The 26,438-nt window shown below is 37.9% G+C and overlaps 3 protein-coding genes across 6 annotated transcripts in view; 2 read left to right on the top strand and 1 right to left on the bottom strand.

Moving 5' to 3' along the window:
- trpm3 (transient receptor potential cation channel, subfamily M, member 3) overlaps positions 1-7,454 on the top strand; it is a gene marked incomplete at both ends in the record, with an annotated part of 154,168 nt that extends 146,714 nt beyond the window's left edge. For 2 of the 3 annotated variants that reach the window (XM_081365729.1, XM_081365730.1), the window contains 5 exons: positions 1,346-1,453; positions 2,644-2,794; positions 3,620-3,813; positions 4,200-4,332; positions 5,948-7,454. In XM_081365729.1, coding sequence (XP_081221855.1) covers positions 1,346-1,453; positions 2,644-2,794; positions 3,620-3,813; positions 4,200-4,332; positions 5,948-7,454 — 2,093 coding nt within the window. The remainder of the gene's footprint in view (positions 1-1,345; positions 1,454-2,643; positions 2,795-3,619; positions 3,814-4,199; positions 4,333-5,947) is intronic. The other variant, XM_081365731.1, reaches the window with a different exon arrangement.
- A 6,188-nt stretch (positions 7,455-13,642) lies between these two features.
- On the top strand, positions 13,643-18,157 carry klf9 (Kruppel like factor 9). Its single transcript, XM_081366777.1, has 2 exons — positions 13,643-14,626; positions 16,273-18,157. Exons 1-2 carry the CDS (start codon positions 14,230-14,232, stop codon positions 16,548-16,550), a joined length of 675 nt encoding a protein of 224 aa, XP_081222903.1. The 5' UTR covers positions 13,643-14,229; the 3' UTR covers positions 16,551-18,157.
- On the bottom strand, positions 18,155-22,905 carry fam219ab (family with sequence similarity 219 member Ab). Of its 2 annotated transcripts, none has more exons than XM_081366779.1 (6): positions 22,082-22,905; positions 20,607-20,706; positions 20,427-20,529; positions 20,265-20,345; positions 20,123-20,177; positions 18,155-19,782 (listed from the first exon to the last, which is right to left on the bottom strand). In XM_081366779.1, the coding sequence occupies exons 1-6, from the start codon at positions 22,136-22,138 to the stop codon at positions 19,624-19,626; spliced, it is 555 nt and encodes a 184-aa protein (XP_081222905.1). In that variant the 5' UTR covers positions 22,139-22,905; the 3' UTR covers positions 18,155-19,623. The 2 variants fall into 2 exon arrangements, with proteins under 2 accessions (XP_081222905.1, XP_081222904.1); XM_081366778.1 differs by having other exon boundaries at positions 20,102-20,177.
- Between the last annotated feature and the right edge of the window lie 3,533 nt (positions 22,906-26,438).

Raw genomic sequence — 26,438 nt, forward strand, 5'->3', positions numbered from 1 at the left:
AAACATAACTTTAACCGAGCCATATTTAACCCTATTCTCATGACTTTTGATTTTATTTTTTCATGATTCTGTGGGTATAGAATAAAAATTGTCTGAATGAATGTTGATGCTATGTTTTATTTATTTTTTCAGCAAAGACATGAATATTATATCATGGTTTGGCATTTTAATAGTTAAAGTATTGTAATACTAAAGGAAATACTATAAATGTGCAGCCTTCCTAGGAGTTTTCTGTGGGTTCCCCAGTTGAGAACCATTGTGTTAGAGCGTGAAATTGAAAATCATATAAATGGGCATTGGAGTAAAATCTCCCCTGGGATGTATAATGTACATCTGACATAACTTGTTTTGACTCTACTGTTCAAAAGTTTTGGGTTGGAATGTTTTTTTTTAAATGTTTTAAAACATTAAAAAAGAAGTTTTTTACACTCACCAAGGCTGCATTTATTTGATCCAAAATACAGTAAAAACAGTAATATTGTAAATTATTACAGTTTAAAATAAATGTTTTTTATATATATATTTTACAATGCATATCATTCCTGAGTCCTGTCATGGAAAAGCTGAATTTTCAGCAGTCATTATTCCAGTTTTCAGTCACATGATCCTTCAGATATTCAAATATTCTCATTATTATCAATGTTTACAACAATTGTATTGCTTAATATTTATTTATATATATGTAATGTACAAGTCTTTACTGTAAATTTTTAACAATTGAATGCATCCTTGATGGAAAAAATTATATTCTATTTTTTGAACTGTAGCAAATATATTTAAAATATATATATATATATATTCAAATATAACTTGAACCATGCATCAGGTTTAGTTCACTCAAAGTGAATTAAAGACAATCAAATCATAGAACCACAGTCAAAAGATACATAAAAAGGTGAATAATATCTTAAATGACATATATTAAAAGTTGGAAGGAACGTGACAATATAGCAATGATCGAATTGAATGATTCTACCTAATTATAGGTTGTGAATAATAAAGATGTTTGACTTGTATCTTACCCCAGGACCATCTTACTCTACTGCTGCAAAACCTGAGTGCTTAAAGTGTTGTCAGGTTTATGCTATTTCATGTGCCTGATAATAAATAAATCAGTCATAGCAATGTAGTGCCTCGGTCACGTGGATAAGCGTCTCTTTTTGTTTTCTCATTAAGTAGTGTGTGTATGTTTGTTGTTTGCTTACTTTCAGTTGTTGGTTTGTTTGTTTGTGTGTGTGTGTGTGTGTGTGTGTGTGTGTGTGTGTGTGTGTGTGTGTGCGTGCGCTGAGAGATTGATGGCCCAAAGACAAGAGAGCTGAAATAACGCTTTCGTTCTTTGTTTCAGATGTGAATAGTAGGAAGCTACAGCACAAAGTGAATGAAAAACTCTGGCTGGTCGAAAATTACTTTCGCACTCATGGACCTGGGCGTAGCAGTGGTCCATCCCATATAGGCAATTTCCAATATATAAATTCTGCTAGATTTATCTCTATCACCAGAGCCATTCTAATTTCACAATCATGTCATCACCTCATCTCCGTCCCCTGATGGTCATTGAGTGTATGACACCCCTGCACGGCACTGCAAGGCTAATGGACAGGTTTCCGTGGTGGGGGAAATGTTCAAGGTGCTATGACCAATAATAAATTGTTTAGGTCCAATTGCAGTTTTTTTAAAACCCTATCATGGAAACTTGAAACTTGGATAATGCTAAGTTACCATCATGAGCCTCCCACAGCCAGCTAGCACTAAATGATGACCCATTACTATGGTAGTCCGCAAAGTCAGTGTGATTCCTTCTCATTTCACAATGTAATCTGAATTTACCGGTGGAAAATCCACTGGGTTGATATTACGTGTTATGCATATCTAACAGAGCATGAGCATCAGTGCCCATTTGCGTTTCCTCAGATAAGCTCCAAACATGTTTCTGGAAAGAGACCATCTCATATGTCCGCTATACATCCTTTGACAACAAAATGCATTTGCCTCCACTCATCAGTATGAAAGTTTTTTCACGTGGTTCAGTTGTCAGAGTTTTTGACAATTTGGAATTTAACAAAAAATTAATTACAAATTGCGTTTTCAATATTACCTGTTACTTCAGTTCTCTCACTTTGGGCTCTTGAGTGTGATTTTAAAAATTGAAACCAGTAAATGACATACTACTAAATATGTAAATCAATATCAACCTGACTGACTTTCTTCTCCTTGAAAGCTACAGCAACTGAACCATCCCACTTGGAAAAAACGAATGATGTATTTTCAATACATTCTAACCAACTACAAGCAACCATCAAAAAGAATGCTGTACATTTAATATCAATATATTTTAAACATTGCATATGTTTAAATATATTGGGGATGCAAATTTACATATGGAATATATTTTTAATATATTTGAATTCCACAACTTGGTGCATACAGTCTTTCCATTCAAGTTTTATCCACAACCCACTTTTGACTGGTTCTTTTATTTTGATGTTTTTGAGCATGTGTCAGAAAGGTAGTAGGACATTTTCAATTTTCTAAAGTGGCCTTTATTGCTATTTGTCAAAGACTTTTTTTGCAAAAGACTTCTTTTTTTGGTCCGACAGTTCATTGATTTTTGGACAACACTCAGTTGTATGTATATTTTAACAGCTCCATGTGGTCAGAATATCACCACAGAGGATGGAGCCATCGTGACTCTCCCACCCTGCAAAACCGGAGCTTGGATTGTCCCCGCCATCATGGCCTGCTACCTACTGGTGGCCAATATCCTTCTGGTTAATTTGCTCATTGCTGTCTTTAAGTAAGTTAAATTGATATTTATATTGTGTGTGCTTTTCTAAACATGGACAAACTAAACAAACAAAAAAAAAAAAACGTTGGTAACACTTTACAATAAGGTTAATAGTTTATGTATTAACTAGCATGAACTAACAATGAACAAAACATTTGTTACAGTGTTTATTAATCTTTGTTAATATTAGTTAATAAAAAATACAGTAGGTCATTGTTTGTTCATTGCATACAAGTTCACAGTGCATTAACTAATGTTAACAAATACAACATTTTAATAATGTATTAGTAAATGGTGAAATTAATATTAACCAAGATTAATAAATGCTGTAGATGTTCATTATTAGTTCATGTTAACTAATGTAGTTAACTAATGTTAATTAATGAACCTTACTATATAGTGTTACCAAAACTTTCAATGGCAAAAATCCTGATATCCTTGCAATTATATTTTAATAATGATAAAAAAATAAGTCATATTGAATAAAAATATGACTATACTTCATATTGAATCCTTATTTTTTTGTCCCTGTACAATAACATTAATTAATAACATACATTACAATAACAGTGCTATGGCATTCTTTTACCATGTAAATAAATACAATGTCATATGGATATCTCACATGACCAGCCTTTTGACTAATGACATAATTAAGTCATGCATATTAAGTCAGGAAATCTGATTTTAGCTTGCAATTTTCTTTCCAGTGCTTTCCAGATTTGTTTGCACGCATCATCACACAGTCAGCCAATAGAATGCGGACATGCCGTCTGTAGCTCAGACCAGTGAAACTATGTTGTATGCTGCTGATATTGTCTTTCTTTCTCACAGTAACACATTCTTTGAAGTGAAGTCCATCTCCAACCAGGTGTGGAAGTTCCAGAGGTACCAGCTAATCATGACCTTCCATGAGCGTCCTGTCCTTCCTCCTCCTCTCATCATCTTTAGCCACATAACTATGGTCCTCAAACACCTGTGCTGTCGCTGGAGGAAGCATGATGAGGATGAGCGCGACTATGGGCTGAGTGAGTGATAATAAAATGCTGTTGCGATATACTGAAAGCCTCAAAATGACAGCAGGAGTCTTTTTGTTTTCTCAGATCATACAGCTAATGAGAGTGAAACCAACGCATGCCAACTTAAAGATTCTCTTTGATACATCTTTTGCCAAACATGATTATTTCATAATAGCGAGACATTTCTGTGCTCAAATAACTTTCATACTGTATACTGCCATGCAAAAGTAATGCACAGTATTTGTACTGCATGATAATAAGGTATGTGTAGTATGATGCTCTGCTACAGTGTGGTGAAGACACAATTTAAACAATTTTGTTAAACAGAGAACACTTGGACTTCACTAATATAATGTGAAAAAGTCACAGTGACAAAAAAAAACTCTCCCCCACAGAGCTCTTTATTACTGAAGATGAACTGAAGAAGGTACATGACTTTGAAGAGCAGTGCATGGAGGAGTATTTCAGAGAGAAAGATGATCGCTTCAATTCCTCCAATGACGAGAGGATACGCGTGACATCTGAAAGGTTAAAACATCACAGACAACACAAAAAAAATATTAACACTGTAGAATGTATTTTAAACCAGGGGTATATTCAGACATTTTATGGCAAGAATCCCCAAATATGATGAGCCCCTTGCGAGGGACCCTCTTCCTGAAATATAATAGGCATATATTTTCATGCATACACATTCATACTTTGTTTTTATAATATTCCATGTAATATTTTGCTCAGTGTTGTTTTCAAAATTCATTTATTGGCTTTTACGTTGTAACTGAAGCTAAAGCCAATGTTTAAAAAACAATAAAAATATTTACTTAGTATTAAGTTGACAGTACATCAAAATATTATTAGATTATAGAGTAATGTAATATGCATAAACCTGAAGAGAAACATTATTAATTCAGTTACGATTTATTTGGAAATCCCTTTTCACAAATATCTATTTTTCCAAAGCAGAATTTACTAATACTTTTTTAAAATCAAATAGAAATACAAAGTTGTACATGTATTTGTTAACATTAGGTAATGCAATAACTAACGTGCACAAACAATAAACAATGAGATTTTTACTAACTGTCAATGTTAGCTAATGCATTAACTAATATTTACAAATGAAACCTTATTGTAAAGTGTTTCTATAAACATATTTAATAAATATTTAAAGTTAACATGTTTACTTCGACAACCTCAAATTTTCTGCTGACCATTTAGCACCCTCTTGTGGTCCCTTCAGGGTCCTAGAACCCCAGTTTGAAAAGCTGTTTTAATTTAAATGTATGCAATACAAATAACAACAAAAATATTTTTACAAATTGATTTTGTTCTTTAGTAAAATTCATTTGATTAAAAATACTGTAAAATCTGAAAAAAGATCCACACACAAAAATTTGCCAAAAAGCTCATAAGATTTTATTGTCCAGAGGCCACAATAAAGTGCAAAGTTTGTTTGTAAATGACCGCAGGTGTATGCCTGGAAACACATGGCACTGATGAAGGGTTGAACCCGAAAACGTTTTGCGCACTTTTGCATTTTTATTGTGGCTTCTGGATAATAAAATCTTGTGTGCTTTTTGGCCAATTTTTGTGTGCGGATCTTTTTTCAGAATGTTTTTTTTTTTTGATCTACACATCTTCACCACAAGAAGTTGGTTCATTCATCTGTTTGGGACTAGTGGTTGGCGCTAGGTCTTTACATCCCCTTTATTAAAAATACTGTCAAAACAGTACTATTGTGAAATATTATTACAATTTAAAATAACTGTTCTATTTACAAATATTTTATCATGTAACTTTTTTCTTCTGGGATGGCAAATCTGAATTTTCAGCATGATTACTCCAGTCTTCGGTGTCATATGATCCTGAAACAGTTGTGCTGCTTAGTATATTTGTGGAAACCACAATACTTCTTTTTATGATGGCTAGAACATTTATTTGAAATAGAAATGTATTTTGTATCAATGAAAAAAAATTTACTGCCACTTTTTTAATTATGTTTTTGGTGATCAAAAATTTTATTTCTTTTAAATGGTTGTGTATTTTCAGTGTATTTAACAAAGACAATGATGTAAAGTGTAACCAACTCAACAATACTAGATGGCCTAATATTCATGCAATCATCTAATGTCTGATCACTCAGGGTAGAGAACATGGCGATGCGTCTGGAGGAGGTGAATGAGAGGGAACATTTCATGAAAGCGTCCCTGCAGACCGTGGACATCCGGCTCGCACAGATGGAGGAGATGATCGGCCGCATTGCTGTGGCACTGGAGCGGGTTGCTGGTATGGATCGAGGCGAAGTCAACAAAGCCCGGTCCAGGACATCATCTGACTGCACAGATACAAATTACATCCTGCGCCAGAGCAGTTTCAACAGCCAAGAAGGCCATTCCTACAGGCTACAGGAGTCTCTGGAGCAGGGTGGCGAGGAGTCCATTTCTCCTACATCTCCAACTGCTCTGGCCCCACGTGTCCGCAGTCACTCCTTCTACGTGAGCCACTCTTCCAAAGATAGGAGCGGAGCAGATCGGGGGGAAGGCTTCTTTAAAGATAGACTGTTCAGCCTCCATCGGGCCAACAGCTCACAGTCTGTGTCCTCGGGAGCAGGTCCCAAAGAGTCCAAGCCCACACCTTTGAATACTTTATCTGTGCAGCAGCAACTTCGCCCTTCTTCCTGCATAGACATCTATGTTTCTGCCTCAGAGGACATCCCGCCTACTGAGAGCTTCTTGGATCCAGTCCGGACAGTTCCAACTCTTGCTCGAGACTCATCTCTACATTCTGAGATCATGGAGGCGGTGCTCTCAGGGGGGCGGGACTGCAGTGGAAGGGCAGGGGGCAGCGAAAGACAGTCGGACGGAGCGGTCCTATATGAGGACAGCGCCGCCGCTGACCTATCACTCTGCTCTGCCCACCTGCTGCCAGACAACTTGCCCCCCTGGGACCTGGACCCCTCGCCGCCGCAATCAGCTGGCATTCTGGAGCGGTCCAAGAGCAGTCGCTTCCTGTCCGCAGCAGGGCCTCTGTTTCTGGATGAGCCATCGATGGTTAAGTCGCACAGCCTGATGTTCACGTCACGTGGTTACTATGGCGGCATGGGCGTGCAGGTGAAGGCAGCCGAATATACCAGCATCACAGATTGCATAGACATCCGTTGCGTCTCTACCCCTTATCCTGTCCCAGAGCGGTCTGACTCGCCTGGAGGCTCTTTCACATTCGATAAGCCTCAGGACCTGGGCGTCTCGCACCCTGAGAGAGACGCCGAGCTCAGTCACGCCGAGTCTGATCCAGAGGAACTGGCAGAGGGCTCTGCAGATACAGGTAAGGGGGGTCAAAGTAGCAGTAGCGGGGGAATGGGCGCAGACCTGGGCCTGGGCCTCGCACCGGGTCCGTTTTGCTCACCGATCTCTAGACTAGAACGAGCAAACAGCTGCTCCTCTTCAGAGGAGTCACACTCCAACATCTACTCCCGAAAGAGCTTCTCCATAAGTGAGAGAATGGACAAGGGCCGTGGGAGCTCGAAGAATCCTTTCCAGAAGGCCAGAGCCGGGGCAAGACTGGAGGGTAAAACAGACTCGCTGTCCATGAGGAAACTAGCCAAACCCTCAGCGTTCCAAAGTTTTGACAGCAGACACAATTACACGTGATGATGTCAGACCAGTAGTGATGGCATTGTAGATCTAGTTCCTGTAGAGTGGCTCTACCTCGTTTAAAATCCAAGGGCCAGTCCGTTAATTAGTACTGTCTGATTGAGTAATTAGCTGTACACTGGAATGTTTTATAATGGGTATCAAATTGCTGTTAATTTCCTATTATAACACTGCAATGCAAAGTCAGATTTTCTTTAGAGCTCATAAATTCAGAACTTGACCACTGCCATTAGACCAACATTAGTTCCAGTTCCCTCAAACTCGAAAGTGCTACTGGGGCTATATTCATAATTAGGGGAAACTTTGAGATTAAAGGCCTGTTAAAGGAGAACTCCGGCCAATTTTAACATTGAGCTCATTTTATTGTACATTTGGAGTGCTGTCAATACAGAGAACAACGACAAAAATCGGTGTTGCCTACACCGAGTTATTCTATTTTTAAAATTTGCACCCTGTTGACTTCAATGGGGCAAGTTCTAAACCTGCTTTTAGCCTCTTAACATCCTTGATGTGTCATTACAAGTGCACAGGTCATGTGAGTGATTCCTTCTGAGTGAACACGAGTGGATCTGACTGCAGTAGATGTAAAAGATATGTATAAAAATGATGTTATTTAAGCCAGCGCAAATACCTGTTTACATCCTGTTTTTCGGTTGAAGTCCAAAGTAGTCGATTGCCGAGTTCACGCGCGTGATAAACCTATGCGCTCCGCACTGTACTCCAAATGTACAATAAAATGAGCTCAATGTTAAAATTGACCGGAGTTCTCCTTTAACACCAAGACGACTGTTTGCTACGAAAGTTTGGTGCGATAAACATTTTCATTCGAATGAATGGCTGTTAATGCAGATTTTTATTTTTGGAGAGGTCTTCTAATATATTTTTCATTGCATTGTGAAGAAAACTAGTCAACCAATATGATTTGTCCTTTTAGTCACATGGCCAGAGCCTCTGCTGTTACATAAAACGATGACTTAGTGACGACAGTAAATAGCAGAGGCAGAATCTAAAACCGGCTCACTGGTCTCAGTACTTTTATATTGGGTGTTGTTTGATAAACACCATAGCATATGAAAAAATCTGAATGGTTGTTTGAAAACGTAAATACTGCTTGACATCCTTTTTGTCTCTGACACTGACACTCTCTGACAAGTGAGTGTCAGAAACGGAAAGTTGTGCCGTACTTTGCGTAACGGGGTAAACTATAAGCATTTCTATAAGTGACACCTACTATCTGAGAGTGATTTTGCATTTTGAATGATCAGACATCCGCCTGTCTGCTATTACTTTAAAATTAAAAATTACTTTAGTCTGAACAGACAAATCTCATGTGCAAATCATACTGAACTTTTATGCCGAACATTCATGTTGGTGTGAACAGGCCTTAACAAAACTTTGCAATGCAACTTACTGTTTTAGCTTAAATGGGTCACCCTTGTCACAGCATGAATCATGCTCTCTCTCTCTCCATAGACTTGAGAATATGTCCTACAGGCCTGGTAGAGTGGTGGTTTCATTCCAAAACGACTGAAACCAACGACTGAACGACTGAAACCAAAAGACTGTGACAAGGTTTTTAACACTGATGTTCTGTCATTTCAAACCCACACAGCAGATTTGTCGAACATAGGCATACTGTATCCTCCATAAGATGTTGAATGTAGAATATAGTTAGTATTATTATGAAAAGATTAACCTTTTTGGACCCTTGATTTACTTTTAGGCCCTTGTTGGGTGTATACAACTGCATTCAAAAGGCTTTATAACCATACAGTGGTTAGTAACGTTATATGATGTGTCTGAATACAGCATAAGTTAGTGCATAATTTATAAAATTAAAAAAACAGATTACGTAAATTTTAAAGCACTAAATGATCATGTTTAGTCATTTGTAGTCTGTATTGTTCCAAATATATCACAAAAGGGTGCCCATTTGAACCTATTTAAAAAAGAGTAACCAGTTGAACTCTACACTAACAGCATGTTTGGTATGGAATGCTAGTATACTGCTCAGTGCACTGTACTGTATACTGCATACTCTTGGTTTGTGGCAAAAGTAAACAGTATATGATGATAAATGTTTTAAATAGTTGTATGCTACATTGTTGTCACCTAACATGATTTATATAACATATATTGCTAGTTTAATTTAGATTTTTTTTTTTGGGGGGGGGGGGTATAATACACTGCAAATGAAAGCTCAAGCACATTGTATTGTCGGCTGCAGTATTCCTGCACAGTGTTTTCAGATTGATAACTGCACATTTGGCACATGTAGCAGGTCATCTAAGTATTTCCATTCATACGTGCTGCTGTGGTAATAGTAGTATGATAGTATGCCATTCCAAACATATTTTTAGACTGTTGCAAGTGTTAAAATCAATAGAGAACCTTTCCAAAAAAGGATTTAAAAGCAAAAAGTCTGATTGTCTTTATATAAGTGCGTTATTTTACACAGAAAAGGTACTATATGTTGACTTGCTATGCAAGATGCCACAGAGAGTCGGTCGGTCAGTAAGAAGTGTCATGCACTTTAAAGCAGGAGTTCTTTATGCACACCAGTCTCATCACTAATCAACCGGATTGACTTAATATGTTAACATGCTGGAAGGACATAATGAAGACAAGTACATAATATTATCTTTTTTTTTTCAGCAAGTTATATACCTTTGGCAAATTTCTTCCCATTTTATTCTTAATGGGTATATATAATTTTAATGACTTGATTTATCATAGTAGGAATTCAGAAGGATATAAGGAGATCTGGACAGACTCCGTTTTTAACAATTAATTCCATTCAGATAAATCAATCAGTCACTTAAATAAAGTTGAACATTTATTGCTCTACAATTCACTGTTTTAAATGGCTGTTTAACTCAAATCAAATGAAACCGAGCAGTTTAAAGCAATACAGAAATGGCATTTGTATCTCTGGCGTAAATTATTTAGTATAGTCACTTTTTAGTAAATGAATTACTCCACCTATTCCATTTCCACCACATGCATCACTCATTGGATGTATTTTATTTGCCTTACTGATGTGCAATACTGCTAAGAGATTTAAAAACATTATTACAGTCACAGTGTTCTGAGATGTAAAAATGTACATTTGGTATTAGAGCTTGTATGTGAACCAAAAACATAAAATACTAAATGGCATTATTATTTTTTGTGCATAGCAGTAATTCTGATCACTGTGGTTTTCAAATAACCAATGATTTTCAAATCAATATTAGTATGACATTCAATATGTTTATCAGATTTGCTTCATTTTATATGATTTTAAACATTGTTTCTTATTTGGGCCTGCTGTCCTTCACAAGGAAGGCGCTAACACTCCTAAGGTGATTCTACTGCAAAGAGCCTTAAAACAGGTAAAAGGATTGCATGAACAACACACGGGCCCTTAAAACATGTCCATGCTCTATTAACTAGGGTAATGTCATTTAACAAATCCTCTTGTTGGACTGGTTCCAGCAAAAGAAGACAGAGAGGGCATTTGATCTAAGTTACTGAATGCAAGTTTCTCTCACTATCCTATGTTTCGCTCTCTTGTTTGGGATAGAAGAGTGAGCATATTTATGACACTTGTTTTTTCACATGTAAATGTTCTGTATATGATCTGTAAATCTTTCTGTGGATGTAAAAAAAAAATTAGTTTAATATAATAGGATTTTAAGAGAATGTCTCTGTGTCTGATAGAAGACATTACACTATGACAACCTACCCAGTGTGCCAAAATGACATGACTTATAACTTTATGTACAGTATTTTCTTAATATTTTCCTATACTGTAGCATAAAAGGTTGTGAATTGTATACCACTTTTAGTCAAGTTTCTCCTCCCGCCACTTCTTTTTAAACTTATTGGTAAGCACTTCTCTGCTAACAAGTCCAAGCACATGTTTTCTGCAATAATGCTGTAGTTTGAACGGAAAGGTCTCAGTTTACTTATAGTGTCTTTAAAATGCATGTTGTTCTTCCAAATGATACGAGCTGAATGAGAGATATGAGAGAACAGAGAGCATGGATCTGAGGACTCTTGTCCTACTGTAGAAGGCTAAGTATTTGGATGCAAATACAAATGTGTATACTGTATTCCTCAATGTGAATAAGATGTTTGGCATGTATTAACAAATAAAAGAATATATATAATTCAAACATCATTGTGGTTCATTTTGTTATTAGGGGAAATTATTAAGGTCAGTGTGATGGATTACGAAAAAGTTACTTTATTTAAAGAGAATGACATCTGATTTATTATTTCATTATGATTGTTGAAATTTATTTAAAAAACATATACTGTAGGCTACCTGAAATGTCAAATTCTGATAAATTTCTAAAGAAATTGCTTTTTGTTTTTTTTAACAAATTTTTTAATACATATTTTATCATGTAAAGTTGAACCAAATTTAATTGAATTTCCCATTTGGTAGAAAAAAAAAGTGATTATGTTGAAAAAGATTCATCCAAGTTTTTTATTTGATTTGTAGCCTATTTATTTTATTAACTTAGTCTAAATCAGTAGTCTATTAAGTCCCATGTCTAAAGGATTTGTTTGCCTGTATGTTTTCTAGAAAGCTCCTAAAGTGTGCTATGGTAGTTTACATCCTGGAATCCCAAAGAACAGATCCTTCTTGAGTTAGGAGTGCTGTTCTGCTTAAGCACAAGCATGACTCTGCATTCGAGCGGAAGTGTTGCTTGCACTGTCCTTTCTGCATCGTAGGGAGGCGTTCAAGTTCACTTCTAGTTCAGGGTACATTCTGTTCCACAAAAACAGACACGTGTGTGGGACTGGATAGAGCGAAATAACAACATCAACGTGACCCATCTCGTACTGACAGCGTTGTTAGAAACGATATGATTTATTAGACGTGTTAACATGTTGTAGGCCAATATATGCGTCGTCTTTTAAACAGTAAAACAATTAACAACACAGCCAAACACCTGCAATGATGAAATCTCATTCTTACGACTTACACTTACCTAGAAAAGTAGCTAAATAGCCTATGTCTAGAGCCCATAACCAAGTATTGTTAATATGGTATGGTTCTAAATGTTTAGAAATAGGCTATTGCCTATCTAAGACAATAAGACAATCTAAGTATTTAGATGGTATGTTGCATTCTAAGGGGTTGTTAAGATTGCTGATAACCTCATGTTGTCCTTCTATTGTAAATGTATGCTTTTTTTGTCATAATCAGCTCATGCCGTTCATGTTTATGGACAAACTCTTGAAATATAGGGTCGTTTGAGTTGTTCCCATAATTTCCTAGAACTGTCTCTCAGCGTGAACCACCGCGTGTTCGGACTCAGAGATTACTCTGAAAAGAGTCGTGTTACGTTGGCTCTCATTGGCTAATTTCTCCTTCTCCAATGGCCCTTCACGAGGGCCCGCCTCAAAAGTTATTTTACTTATAGGCCAATCCTGTGTAGCACAAATCATCTGCTAAAATACACGCTTTATTTAAGGAAAGGGAGGGACTGTTGAAATTGAAAAGTGTTAGTGTAATGTTTAGCTATAGAACATCAGTTCTTCGTGCACCAAATTTCCATGAAGGCTGAAAAAAAAAAAAAAAGAACGCTGTCGAACGCTGGTAGGGGGCCTAAAATGATTCGAAGAAATAGATATTTATTGCTGTGGTTGTGACCGGCAGAGCTCATTTGAACATTCATCGTTTGAACGCCATCAATCACAGTTGATATACAGGTCATTCCACACGGAAAGATAGAGATAGATAGATTAATAGAATGGAGTGTAGAATAGAGTGAATAGGCTATACTATTTATAAAATATAATACATAAAATATACTATTTTAAAGGCCTATATGTTGTAAAATATACTATTCTTTATATGTTAGGCCTACAATGTTTAAAGTTGAACAGAAATGTACTTTTAAAAGTCCCCTTTAAAATTGAAAAAGCACTTATTGGGTGCAATGGCCCATATACATTAATATCTCTATCTACGTTTATTACATGGTTTATTTACTGATTTTATGCCTCTGTTTTGTATTTTTTCATTGCATGGTGCCTGCTGAACAACGTGAAACTGACTCACATTGGGTTTAACTGTAACTAGCTAAATGACAGATAGACAAATGCTAAGTCTGATTAATGCAAACGTCTACTACTTTTTTTTAGAAACAGTGTCCTCAACTGTATCAACCAGTGCACCCTCTGCTGATTCTGAAGGAGGCACGCCATGCTACTACTGTTCCTGTTATGTTAGCACGCCCTCTGTCTCATACTCTGAACGCTATTGGATCCATGACTCTTCAATCTCATGCAGGCTTGGTGATTCCTGGTAGTGCATTCAGAGCGTCGCTTTTGACCCTTAAGGCTTATGCCCAATCAGCTGCGAGCTTTATGATGACACTTTGGGATTCCGCGAAGTAGTTTCTTTCAGATAGGAACAGAACACCAACAGCGGCACAGAGTTGACGCACTTTGTGAGGGAAGAAGAGAGTAGCCTACGCAAAGTTTCCACGCTTTCTGGTGTTCTTGAAATAATATTGAGAATAGACACCTGGGCGCTCGTGTGCGTGTAGACGCAAGAAGCGACACAAGCTTTTTCCTTTATCCTTCGCCGGGAACTTCATCCCAGTCACATTGGGAAAAACACGTGTAGGCGTGAAGCCACGTTTACTGGAGTCGTCTGTACCCCGATGCCCATGATATGATGAGCATCCACACTGCGCCCTGAGTTTTGTTTTGAAGTATTTGAGGCACTGGTGACTTCTACAGTTCCAGCACAGTTTGTGTAACTACGATGACGGACGTTGAAATTGCTGCAAGGTCCTTGGAGCCGGTCTCAAACGGATCGAGCTCTGACCGCACAGACAAACTAGCCGGCGAGGAGGGACCTGAGGAAAGTCAAGAGAGTCGGACTCTGTTAATGGTCGCAATGATTCTGCTGGACCTAAATCAGTGTAACCCGAGCGGAATCAGCACCAATAAGCGTATGGTGGACTGTGATGCGGAGAATCAAACCGGTGTAAAGGAAAACCGGGAGAAATGCAGACAGAACGCGAGCAGGGTGAAAAGGACACGGAACCGTGACAGACTGCATGTATCAGCTGAGAAGAGACACTGTTGTCCCTATGCTGGCTGTGGTAAAATATACGGCAAATCGTCCCATCTCAAGGCGCACTTCAGAGTACACACCGGTATGACATGAGCACGGTTGAAATAATTTTGTGCTTATATGTACACACTTACTTAAGTAATGCCAACTCGATACCGTCTGTTCGTTTTGCTGGAACGCCGTCTGTTATTACGCCCCACGCTCGCGTGTTCTCAGGAACAGTTCGGTTTCAGGAACTGCCACTCATACAACAGTGGGTGTAACCGCAGGCGGAGCGCTCAAGGGTGCACATGAGGGTGGAACAGTACACAATGTTTCTAACCAAAATGAGAGCAAACATGTTGCTTAGTCCACATTGTTACGCAGGTCACGGTGTGATCCTAAAATTGCGTAATCGTGTGGCGGGGAAATGCTAGAAGTAGCCTAACCTATTATTATTTCAGGCTTGCTAATTTGCAATCTAATGATTCGGTTTATTATGGCGAATATGTTCTGTTCTATTGAATTCTATTCTAGTAGTCGTGGTCATTGGTCCTTGATGGTCCACACATACATCAATGCGACACTCGCTAACCCCATATAGACCTTGTGTAGCCCCGCCCCTTTTCAGCGCTGCGCTCGTTGTCTTCCTGTTTGTATTTCCTTAACATGAAAGTAAGATCGTACGGATAAATTAATTAACTGCTAGTTTTAAAATCTTCCCGGTCTACTGACATTTGTTATGACATCCGCTCCAAATATTAAAATGCTCATGATAACGTTAAGTTAACTCTTCAAGTAAATCCACATCACCAGCTAATTACTCTTCGACAGCGATGCCATAGAGATACAGAACTATACTAAATACACACAGTTCTAAAGATGGCTGCACGCTTGTTTCTCTGGCGCATAAGGTATATAACCCATAGAGATGTATACGTAGATGACACATTCGACCGCTCCAGACACGGCGGCGCACCCGCCATCTTGGAACGGTCAGCATGTCGTCACTCACAGTAAGAATCAATGATGCCTCAACATTGCGCAGCTTCTGGTTGTGAAGCCGCCGATGTTTAAATTCCTGAAGAAATCTGACAATCTTTCACAGGTGAGAATGTGTTGGTTTGTGTTTTTATTTGAATTAACTCAATATTGCAGGGTTTTAGGCTACTATTGTGCTTTTTAATGGTTTTACTTTTATTATGGTAACTTTTTTAATGTCGTGTTAGTTGACGCCTTCGTCTTGTTGTAGGCTACTGTGTTAGTTTAGCAAAATCAATTGCAGATAGGCTATATACATGCGTCTATCTACGGTTGCAGACGCCCAGCTCGAACGCTCCAATATTGACAGACTCCAACCAACAGCAGCAAATGAGGCATCTATGGGCCTATGCTATAATTGAACGCAACGGTGACGTCATGTACACACCTCCTGATTTTACAGTTGTAAACATCCGGCACGTGGTGCCGCGTTGTAGCCAAGCGCAGCCCCTCCCAATAAGTGCGTTTACATCCAGTGCAAAACGTCGATAACTAAATAAAAAATCAGCGAATTCTTAAAGCTCATCAACGAAAGTAACGGGCGTTTAAAACGTTTTCTCCAGTTTGACACAGCAACATACGCACATCTAAGTCACCAATAAATCTTTGTCGATTAGGTTTTGTTATAGCCTAACTAGATTAAGTTGTATTATCAGTAGGGTCTTAAATTCCTCCTGTGTGTGTGTGTGGGTGTGTGTGTGTTCTTAGGTGAGAGGCCCTTTCAGTGTACTTGGTCAGGCTGCACCAAGAAATTCTCCCGGTCAGATGAACTGACACGACACTTTCGTACGCACACTGGGGAGAAGCGTTTCATGTGCCCGCTCTGCGACAAATGCTTCATGCGAAGCGATCACCTCACCAAGCACGCCCGCAGACACGCCGGCTTTCAACCCAATATGCTCCAGGGTCCCGCCGGACGAAGACGACACTCTTCAACATCCACATCGTCCTCTGGCTCCAGTGATCACATGTCTGCTGGTGTTTGAGCAACTACGTGACCCCCACATTTTGGTAGTCTCTCTACCTGACACACCCAATTCAGGTCTTTGAATTTCTGATATGAAATTGATCTATTATATAATAATGATATCTATTAACTGATGATAAAAGATATCATCAGGTGGAGTCATACAAAACATCATAATGGAGTCTTAAAAAATATGCTTAAGACAAAGACTGAAAATGGGACTTCTCAATGGAATGGAGAGAAACTGTACATTTTTGGCAGAAACAATATAATAAAGTCCCAAGGGTTATTTCAAATGAGTAAGGATATTTACGTATAATTTAATCTAGGCTATATAAATTACAGATATTTACATGATATCACAAAGATGGGATTGATGTTAACAGAGAGGAGCCAGGTGATTTATTACACACCCACTGTGACAAAGGGAAATGAACCGATTCTGTGTAAAGATTTATTATGTGAAACAGGCACATTTCAGTTATCAGGCTGAAGTGTCAACATTTTCAGTGGTCCAGTAGGCTATAGGAAGTGAATATGTTTTAAAATAATCGCTGTGAATATTTTTTGTTCTTGGTGATATTTAGGGGGGCAGCAGTTGACTTTAGTGTTTGAAGACACTAACACTTCTCTGAACTTATGAAAATAACTTAACATCATGTTAAGTAATTATTTGCATATTCTAATCAGTTATGCAAAAGAATGTAACATTTAAGCTAGAGCATTGAAAATACTCGTCATTCAGAACACTTTCAATTTGTTATTTTTGAAACTTTTTACAGTTTTTGATCAGCCTTCATAAGTGAGGCCCGCCAACAGTTTCACTCATTAATAGTTTACCATCGCCACCTACAGGCGTGTTATGATATAACACGAGGCAAGATCTGTGCCTTTCTTCTCCAAATATTGCACAGCTGAACCATTCAGAACTAGCCTATAGTATTTACTTTCAGTCAATGAACCTGAGTAACATATTCTTTTATGGGGTTTTCATTTTCAGATTCATATTCAGCTGTTGAAATACTTGAAATAATAAGTGATGTTATTTGAATGTAGATTCAGTTTGAATCTGCCGTGATGATCAGCCATTTAAAAGACAAGCACAAACAGAATTTTAAATGTGAATAATAGTCAATGAATCTGTTAGATCTTTGTTCAAGTATCGATTTTTATATGTTATGTTATGATAACTGATCGACAAATATTACGCAAATAAGAACAGAAAATCTGTGCTAATTTATTTTCCAGATGTTCCATAATGTTTAATAGGTTGTGAGCTTGAATTCAAGAAGCAGGTCATTTGAAACACACTCATTGTAAAAATGCTCAACCTGTGCCTTCGGTTTTGAGGTTTAGAACTCTTAAATTGCAGAATGTAATTAGCAAACTATAGAGAAATACTTTGCTGTTGTTTACAAAAGTCTTTTTCAGTTGCATAGTGTAAATCCTAATGTCGTGATGTGTTTATCAGCACCTTGCAGACTTATTCTGTATTTTTACATCACTATCATTTGTACATATATATTCTGTATTTTTACATCATTGTATCATTTTTGCAACATTCATCGTTCATTGCCTGTAAATTATGTGTAAAGAGGATAACTAATTAAAACAAAAAGAAGTGTAATTCAGGTCTGCTTTTATTGATATCACTGAAACCAATAACAACATTGTTAGTACATAAATGGACTTTCTCACATAATTAACATATTTATAACATAAAAACACAGCTTTTGTCCAACAAATGCTCACCTTTGATTATGCTTGAATTGAATACATCAGGTCATTACACTTTTTAAAATTCACTAAAAAGTGAATATGAGCAGTTCAAATGAAAGCAATTTGCATTTTGAGATACAACTTGATCAATACAATATGTAGAGTGTAAAGACAACACAAAATGTGTCAAAGCTGAATTGAAGGGTAAAATCTGTAAAAGATTGAATGTGTAGACTAACAGTGCAGGTTCATCATTGACAGCTTGAATCATTTTTAACAATAATAATAATAATGGCTGTATCATTTTAGCAACATTAACATTCATAGTTTATTCCCAAAGACCAGCAGAAAACAGTACTTTTAAAACAGCCCACGATGTCTGAAAAAGTAACCATTTCCATGAAATGCAGTGTTCGTATGAAAATGGACATTGATTCCAACAAGGAGCATAAACATACGTTGGTGCCTTCAGAGCATCTTCCTGAATAAAACACTGCTTACTGTAAGAAAGCTTACAGGTGCTTTAACTATCTAACATGTTTGGACATTCTGTCTAAACAGAAATGTCATAACAGATTAAATCATACCCAGTGATTTCTGACCTTTGAAAAACTGCTTCGAGACACAAAAGGTCTTCATGTAATCATTTTTATCTTCTTAGGTCTGTAGTGAGAGGTACTGTGAAACCTTGGCCAATCAGATCAAATTCTCAAAGAAGAATATTGCCTTTCCTTTCATGACACATGTGACATACCAAGAGTAAACAAAACAAAGTGTGATGCCCAAGGCTACTGTTAGCGCTGCAGTACGAATGCACCAACATGCAAAATGTTCAACAAAAAACGAACCCAAGTACAGCCTCAATAGCAGCCACGAACAATAAACATCCAACCAGATCCGTACGGAACTCAAATCTTACCCTAACGACAACGTTAATGCAATGAGTGCAACATGAAAGCAGATAATTCTGTGGATAAGCTATTTCAAACTCTCTGTAACATCAAGTTGTTGTTTTTAAATCACAATTAAAGCCGTTTTTAAGCTTTATTTGTTCTACTTTCACTTTTACGGTATAACGCAATGCAGACTAGGAGGTGAAAGTGAGCAGACTCTCCTAGCGTATTAGCAAAACAGTGCATATCCTGCCATAGGAGGAAGCAACCAATAATAGTCATGTTAATAATCATTTGTTAGAGTAAATGTGTGTATGCGTGTGTGTTCACATGTTCCTGTACACCATGTTTATTGTAACGTTTACTGTACTGTACATTTTCCACTGTAATAATGATTAGATGTCTTATCTGAGGTTATGAACGGGAATAAGGGATGGAAAAGAGAGAGAGGGAGCACGAGGAGGAGAAAAGGTGATGGATTTACTGGATTTGACAAGCAGTGGAGGAGGTGGCTTGGCAGCACATGCAGGTGGAGTTGACGGATTTGGGCGGTATGAGGTCCAGGTCTTCATCATCAGGGATCTCATCCAGCCTGTATCCATCTTTCAGTAGCTGGATGTTCAGATCCTGGTTTATCTGCTGCAGGAAGCAACGAACAGCATGTCAGTCAGGCCGTGCTGCATAAGCGTCACTAATTAAATCATAGTAATTCATTTGTTATATGATAGATTAATACAACAACAGGGCTGGTTCAAATTGATTGGTACACTTATTAGTTTAATGAATCAATGACATGTATAACAACATGAATATGACAATGGTGACCTTTAAAGGAAAACAAGGAGAGATGAAAGGGAATTTAGTGAATAAAAGATTGTGAGTGACTTTTGAGAAAGAAATCCACAGTCATGATGCTTGTGGTATGGGGCTTAATACATTAACCAGAGTTCATAGGTACCTGTTCCCATAGAGACCTCACCTCGGCTGATGAGTATCCTGATGAGGAATATCTAGACATGTCAAAGTCGTCATCGCTGCAAAGGCAAGGGAAAACAGTGAGTTGGAAGCCTGTGGCAAATGGGGACGGAAATAAATAAGTGGAGGATGTGTGAAGAGCTTACCTGTCTGTGTCTAGAGCGACTAAAGGTTTCTCATCTGGGCTCTGGTCTAAAGAAGAGTAGCCTTTATTGGGAACCACTAACCTGGTTTGAGAAAGAAATACAGAGTTAGCAGTCTGTTTTTGGATTAACTTGAAAACGGTGATTATTTTCTCTAGTTTGTACCTTGTTCTGGCCATCACATTATTTTTCTTGGGCTGTTGATTGACAGGGCTTCCAGCATTGCCATTTTTCAGTGAACCTTTCCTAACCAGCTCTCTCTGTTTGTCTATACAGAGAAAAAATTATTTCATCAAGTCCTATAATAATACATAATTCCACAAAAAATTGCACAAATGGACAAACCTATCTTCATATGGAGAGGAGAAGGTTTATAGTTCAGGGTGGCAGGTTCATTCTCCCTGGTATCTGAGTCTGCCTCTGATGTGGTCGATGATGCTGGATCCTGGTGAACAAGACAGAAGTGTCAGGACTGTCTAGTTTTATCGATTAAGTCAATTTTATGAGATGTCTGTTCTTCAGAGCTTTGCTCTGTCCATTTCCATCAATGTGAATGAGTAAAGCATCACTTCATGTCTGCTGTATGATTTCTGTCAGCTCATTCTAAAACAGTAAAACACACCCTGGGATTGACGTGAAAGGAAACAACTTTTGCAGAAGCAAAAGGTGGAATTTGCCAAATTCAAATAAGGAACGGATAAAGAATTATGACCGATTTTAATATTACAAAAGCCTAAATCTACTAAAACTGGAAAAACATAGGCACAATACAAGAGATTTTGGTACGTTGATCACAAAAACTTTACATATTGTATGTACACAATATATAATATAATATAGACCAGACCACTGGGTCATGACCAAAAAATGGGTCGCAGAAGGGTTGCATACCCAGACTACCTTAAAAATTGGTTTACTTGGTCAGAGAATAAACATGGTTTGGGCCAATCACAATATATTTTGTGTGTTGAGTACAGAGAGCATGAAATAATTGAATTTCAACAGAAATTTTGAATTCAACTTTTCAATTAATTCTATGTCACATTAATACTTTAGCATATTATTAGATCTATGCAGTTCATGTGAGTAAGGTTCCAGTTTGGGTTTTGTGTTGGGTCTCCACTTAATGACCAATGTAAAATCTGGGTTCTGAAGCAAAACCAAATGAGAACCGTTGATCTAGAACTAACCAGAAGAACACGAGCAACTGCTGTGTGGGTCATTGGTTAAATATGGGCCATCCAGATGTCTCTTCAAACAGAGCTGGTTATTTTACTGAGAATTATTGATGAATTTGGGATGGGTGGGAGGGGTATGACATTATTCAGGTACCATAGCACGTATTCTGCATGATGAAGCAAAAGGATGTGAAGGCCTCTATGAGATTGAGGAAACATCACGCAGTATTTAACATTGTTTCAAATAAATGTTACAGACAGCGTTACGATGGAGGTACGAAGAGATAGAAGAACAACTCGAGCTGAAGTTATGAAATAAAATGAAGCTGATGTTGTTTTCGACACAGGGAGACACACACGGTCTCAGTGCGCAGCATCATCATAGTAGCATCCTTACATTTGCAAGCAAAAATTCACACCAGACACTGAAGGGACCATCATCGATCTCTCGTAATATAAGATATGTACCATTTTTTGAAGAAATAACGGTCAGTGATGACATAACATGAGACTAATGAAATATTCCACGGGTCGTTAGTTCATATTAAGCTACAATTCGCCCATCAAAATGTTATTAAAACCGCATACTGACAACATTTGTGTTTTAATCGGATGTTAAAGAGTCAATCTGGTTTAACTTACAAAAGGCTGCATCTCTGCCTCAGTCGGCACTTGAAATCTGTCAATTTCTTCCATCATCTTGGCGGCGGGGTGTCTGAGCCTTTTTTTGTGAGCGTCTGTGGTGGATTTCTGCGGATATACCGCAAACCAATTGGTTAAAAATGAAATTTCACAACTGTGTCGTCGGATATTTGTCAGCCCCAAGAATATCCCCGACTCTCCTTCATCCCAGCGACCGCTCGTTAGCCAGCAATGACCGAGTGGCGACTTAACCACCCACTTCCGGGAGAAACGAGTCTCGAGACGCGAGCAGCACCACGGATTCCGCCCCACTCAACGCCATCGAGCGATGTCTGCTCCACCCAAGACTAGCATCAGACACAGACATTGTGCAGGCAATGTTGTTTGTGGGTGTTTGAATAACCTCGAGATGGCAATATTTTGTGTGGGACGATGTTTATGCAGTCTATGTCGAACCTGTAATCAGGGATGTCGAATGGGGATTAGAATTAAATGAATGCAAAAAAAAAAAAAAAAAAAAAATGTACATCCCTTTTAAACGGGATCTACAGTGTCCCCATTTGTGTTTTTACAGTGTTGAAAAGCGGTGGGCTGCTAACCCTAACCATACACCTGTCCAATACCAGGCACAGAGTAAGTGACTTCAGGACCCTGGACAGCTTCTGGATATTAGCCTAACCTTAATAAAAACCGCCTACGACTCTACGAGGCCAGTATGAGAGCAATCTGAAAAACAGGCAATGTCTAGTCTGATATTTGCTCTTTTGTTTTTTTTTTTCTGACCTGTTTTCTAACCATTAATAGGCCTTATGCCCAGCTCCACTACTTCCTGAAATTCAGCCAGCTCCTTTGTTTCCTGTCTGTCATTATTGGACAAACTGATTAATCCAGGTGTGTCTGATTATTGTTACTGAGGTCAGGCACACCTGGATTAATCAGTTTGTCCAATAATTGCAGACAGGAAACAGGAGCTGGCTGAATTTCAGGAAGTAGTGGAGCTGGGCATAAAGCCTATTCCAACCCAACCCAACCCAATATAACAGACTTTTAATCAAGCACTGACTAGAAATTAAATGAATCTAAATGTTAACAAAATTAGCTCAACATATAAGTAAAACTGTACAATGTCCATAAATCGTATGCTTTAGGCCGCTATTCATCTTAATGCTGAACTGCTAGCATATTTCCAATGATATTCCTGCCTATAGTCGTGGATATGTCTTGCCAGTAGATGGCGCTAATCAACAAGGCATTTAAAAAATCATAATTTTACTGAGGATTATTTCAGAAATTCACTCACATTACTAACCAGGCAAAGTTGTATGAAAATAATCATTCCGCTGTGACATTGATGCCGAACTCCTTATCAATTAACATTGAACACTGCAGAAGTTAAACTAAGTTTATAGAATTAAATGTACATTTTAAATATTTTCCTGCATTTTACAACTATACTTTTAAAACTATAATCACGATAAATGTAATAATGGGGTTCCCTAATGGCTATTAAGTATATACAATGTCATAACTGATTGCAATTGTATTATACTGTAGGTTGGGGGAAAATGCAATAATTGATGTATGAACATTACAAACACCATTGTAAAAAGAAAATGAATAACAGTTGCTATTGTGAGATAATTCTTTGGATTTCATTATCTCTTTGAAAACCTCTAAGGTGTTAAGAGGTAATTTATAATAATAGCCCATGTGAAACCCCATATGAACAGCTGTTATAAGATTCTCTGTATGAAAAAAAGCTTTGTACTACAAGTAAACATATGCTTGCTCTTATCCATGTCAGGTGTCACATAAAGACACCCTTTAATTCAGGGGCAAATGTATCATGTATGTTTGTCTCATAGGTTATGCAACCATGACATCACAGATGGCGATGCAGATTATGGTTCATTAGTAATCTGGATTTTATTCCAGTAGCCCGTAATGTAATTCTTATGTAATTCTTTATTTCATGTTACCTCAGGGCAAATCAGTTCTGAAGCTACTCTGTGTCATTACTACACAGTCTTTTCCTTCAAAATAATCACAGGAATAATCCAATTCTGCAAACCACACCAAAAGAATGAAGTAGTAATTTGTAAAAAATAAAATAAAATTCAAAAAAACGGAAGAAAACAACTCAATTTTATGTGGACAACAAAACTACTTTGAGAATGTCTTTGAAGTGACAATTAAAGCTACTACATAAATATATATATATATATATTTTTCTGAAAGTCCAGTCACGTCCATAGAAAACAAAACATGGAGAGTTGAACATCAGCCCCTCAAAGTAATTATTTTGAATTGGTAATGCACAATAAAAGTGCAATGTCTCAACTTTGCTTTAAATCTTTAAATCATGATATTTAAGCTTGTACGTTCATGTAGAAGCTGCAGTTACGTCAAACTATTTCCAGTGAAGATAACTGAAGAAAAAAAGCCTAAATCTGATCTAAAAAAAAAAACACTTGGTAACATTTGTTCATCACTTACCATACAATGAAGTATTTGAAATATGGCATATTAACACCAGTGTATAAGAGTGCATCTTTGAGGGTATTACTCAATGACAAGCTAAAGGTACAAGTTTTTTCCCTGACAATCTGACAGAGTAAAAATAATTTGCTGTGCTGCATTTGTTATAATCATGGTAAATTTTACCACTGACCTTTCACATGGCTGAGCTCTTTAAGGGTTGCCAAGGCCACGGTTTACTTTTACAGTTTTTTTCAACTGCTTACACACAAAATCCTTACTTGTCACACAATCTCTGAAACCTGACACCCAAACACCAGAACCACACACCAAATTCTTGGCCTTCGACTCAGTTTTCAATTTCATAAAACACTTTTTGCAAACCACAACACACAAATCTAAAATCTAACAGGAAGAATCTTGATTTCCTTTTTCAAACACAACCTATCAAAATGCCACACTAATTCATCAGAGCTTCACACTAACTCCTCACATGTGCAAACACTAATTGCTTTACTTAACACCAACCAATCATGGCTTTAGAATAGGCCTATAAATAGGCCAAATGTCAACTTATAGGTTTTTTGGGCTGTGTAATACTGTCTTTCATGTTTACCGTGAATTTTTCAACATCTCTCTGCCAATTACGTTCAATCTTGTACAGAAAGCTCATAGGAGCTTATGAAAGAAGAGATTTAGCTTTTGAATAACTGTGTATACACTCACCTAAAGGATTATTAGGAACACCATACTGTGTTTGACCCCCTTTCGCCTTCAGAACTGCCTTAATTCTACGTGGCATTGATTCAACAAGGTGCTAAGAGCATTCTTTAGAAATGTTGGCCCATATTGATAGGATAGCATCTTGCAGTTGATGGAGATTTGTGGGATGCACATCCAGTGCACGAAGCTCCCGTTCCACCACATCCCAAAGATGCTCTATTGGGTTGAGATCTGGTGACTGTGGGGGCCATTTTAGTACAGTGAACTCATTGTCATGTTCAAGAAACCAATTTGAAATGATTCAAGCTTTGTGACATGGTGCATTATCCTGCTGGAAGTAGCCATCAGAGGATGGGTACATGGTGGTCATAAAGTGATGGACATGGTCAGAAACAATGCTCAGGTAGGCCGTGGCATTTAAACGATGCCCAATTGGCACTTAGGGGCCTAAAGTGTGCCAAGAAAACATCCCCCACACCATTACACCACCACCACCAGCCTGCACAGTGGTAACAAGGCATGATGGATCCATGTTCTCATTCTGTTTACGCCAAATTCTGACTCTACCATCTGAATGTTTCAACAGAAATCGAGACTCATCAGACCAGGCAACATTTTTCCAGTCTTCAACGGTCCAATTTTGGTGAGCTCGTGCAAATTGTAGCCTCTTTTTCTTATTTGTAGTGGAGATGAGTGGTACCCGGTGGGGTCTTCTGCTGTTGTAGCCCATCCGCCTCAAGGTTGTGCGTGTTGTGGCTTCACAAATGCTGCATACCTCGGTTGTAACGAGTGGTTATTTCAGTCAAAGTTGCTCTTGTATCAGCTTGAATCAGTCGGCCCATTCTCCTCTGACCTCTAGCATCAACAAGGCATTTTCACCCACAGGACTGCCGCATACTGGATGTTTTTCCCTTTTCACACCATTCTTTGTAAACCCTAGAAATGGTTGTGCGTGAAAATCCCAGTAACTGAGCAGATTGTGAAATACTCAGACCGGCCCGTCTGGCACCAACAACCATGCCACGCTCAAAATTGCTTAAATCACCTTTCTTTCCCATTCTGACATTCAGTTTGGAGTTCAGGAGATTGTCTTGACCAGGACCACACCCCTAAATGCATTGAAGCAACTGCCATGTGATTGGTTGATTAGATAATT

This window comes from Scardinius erythrophthalmus, assembly GCF_964197995.2.
Source record: "Scardinius erythrophthalmus genome assembly, chromosome: 5".
NCBI lineage: Eukaryota > Metazoa > Chordata > Actinopteri > Cypriniformes > Leuciscidae > Scardinius > Scardinius erythrophthalmus.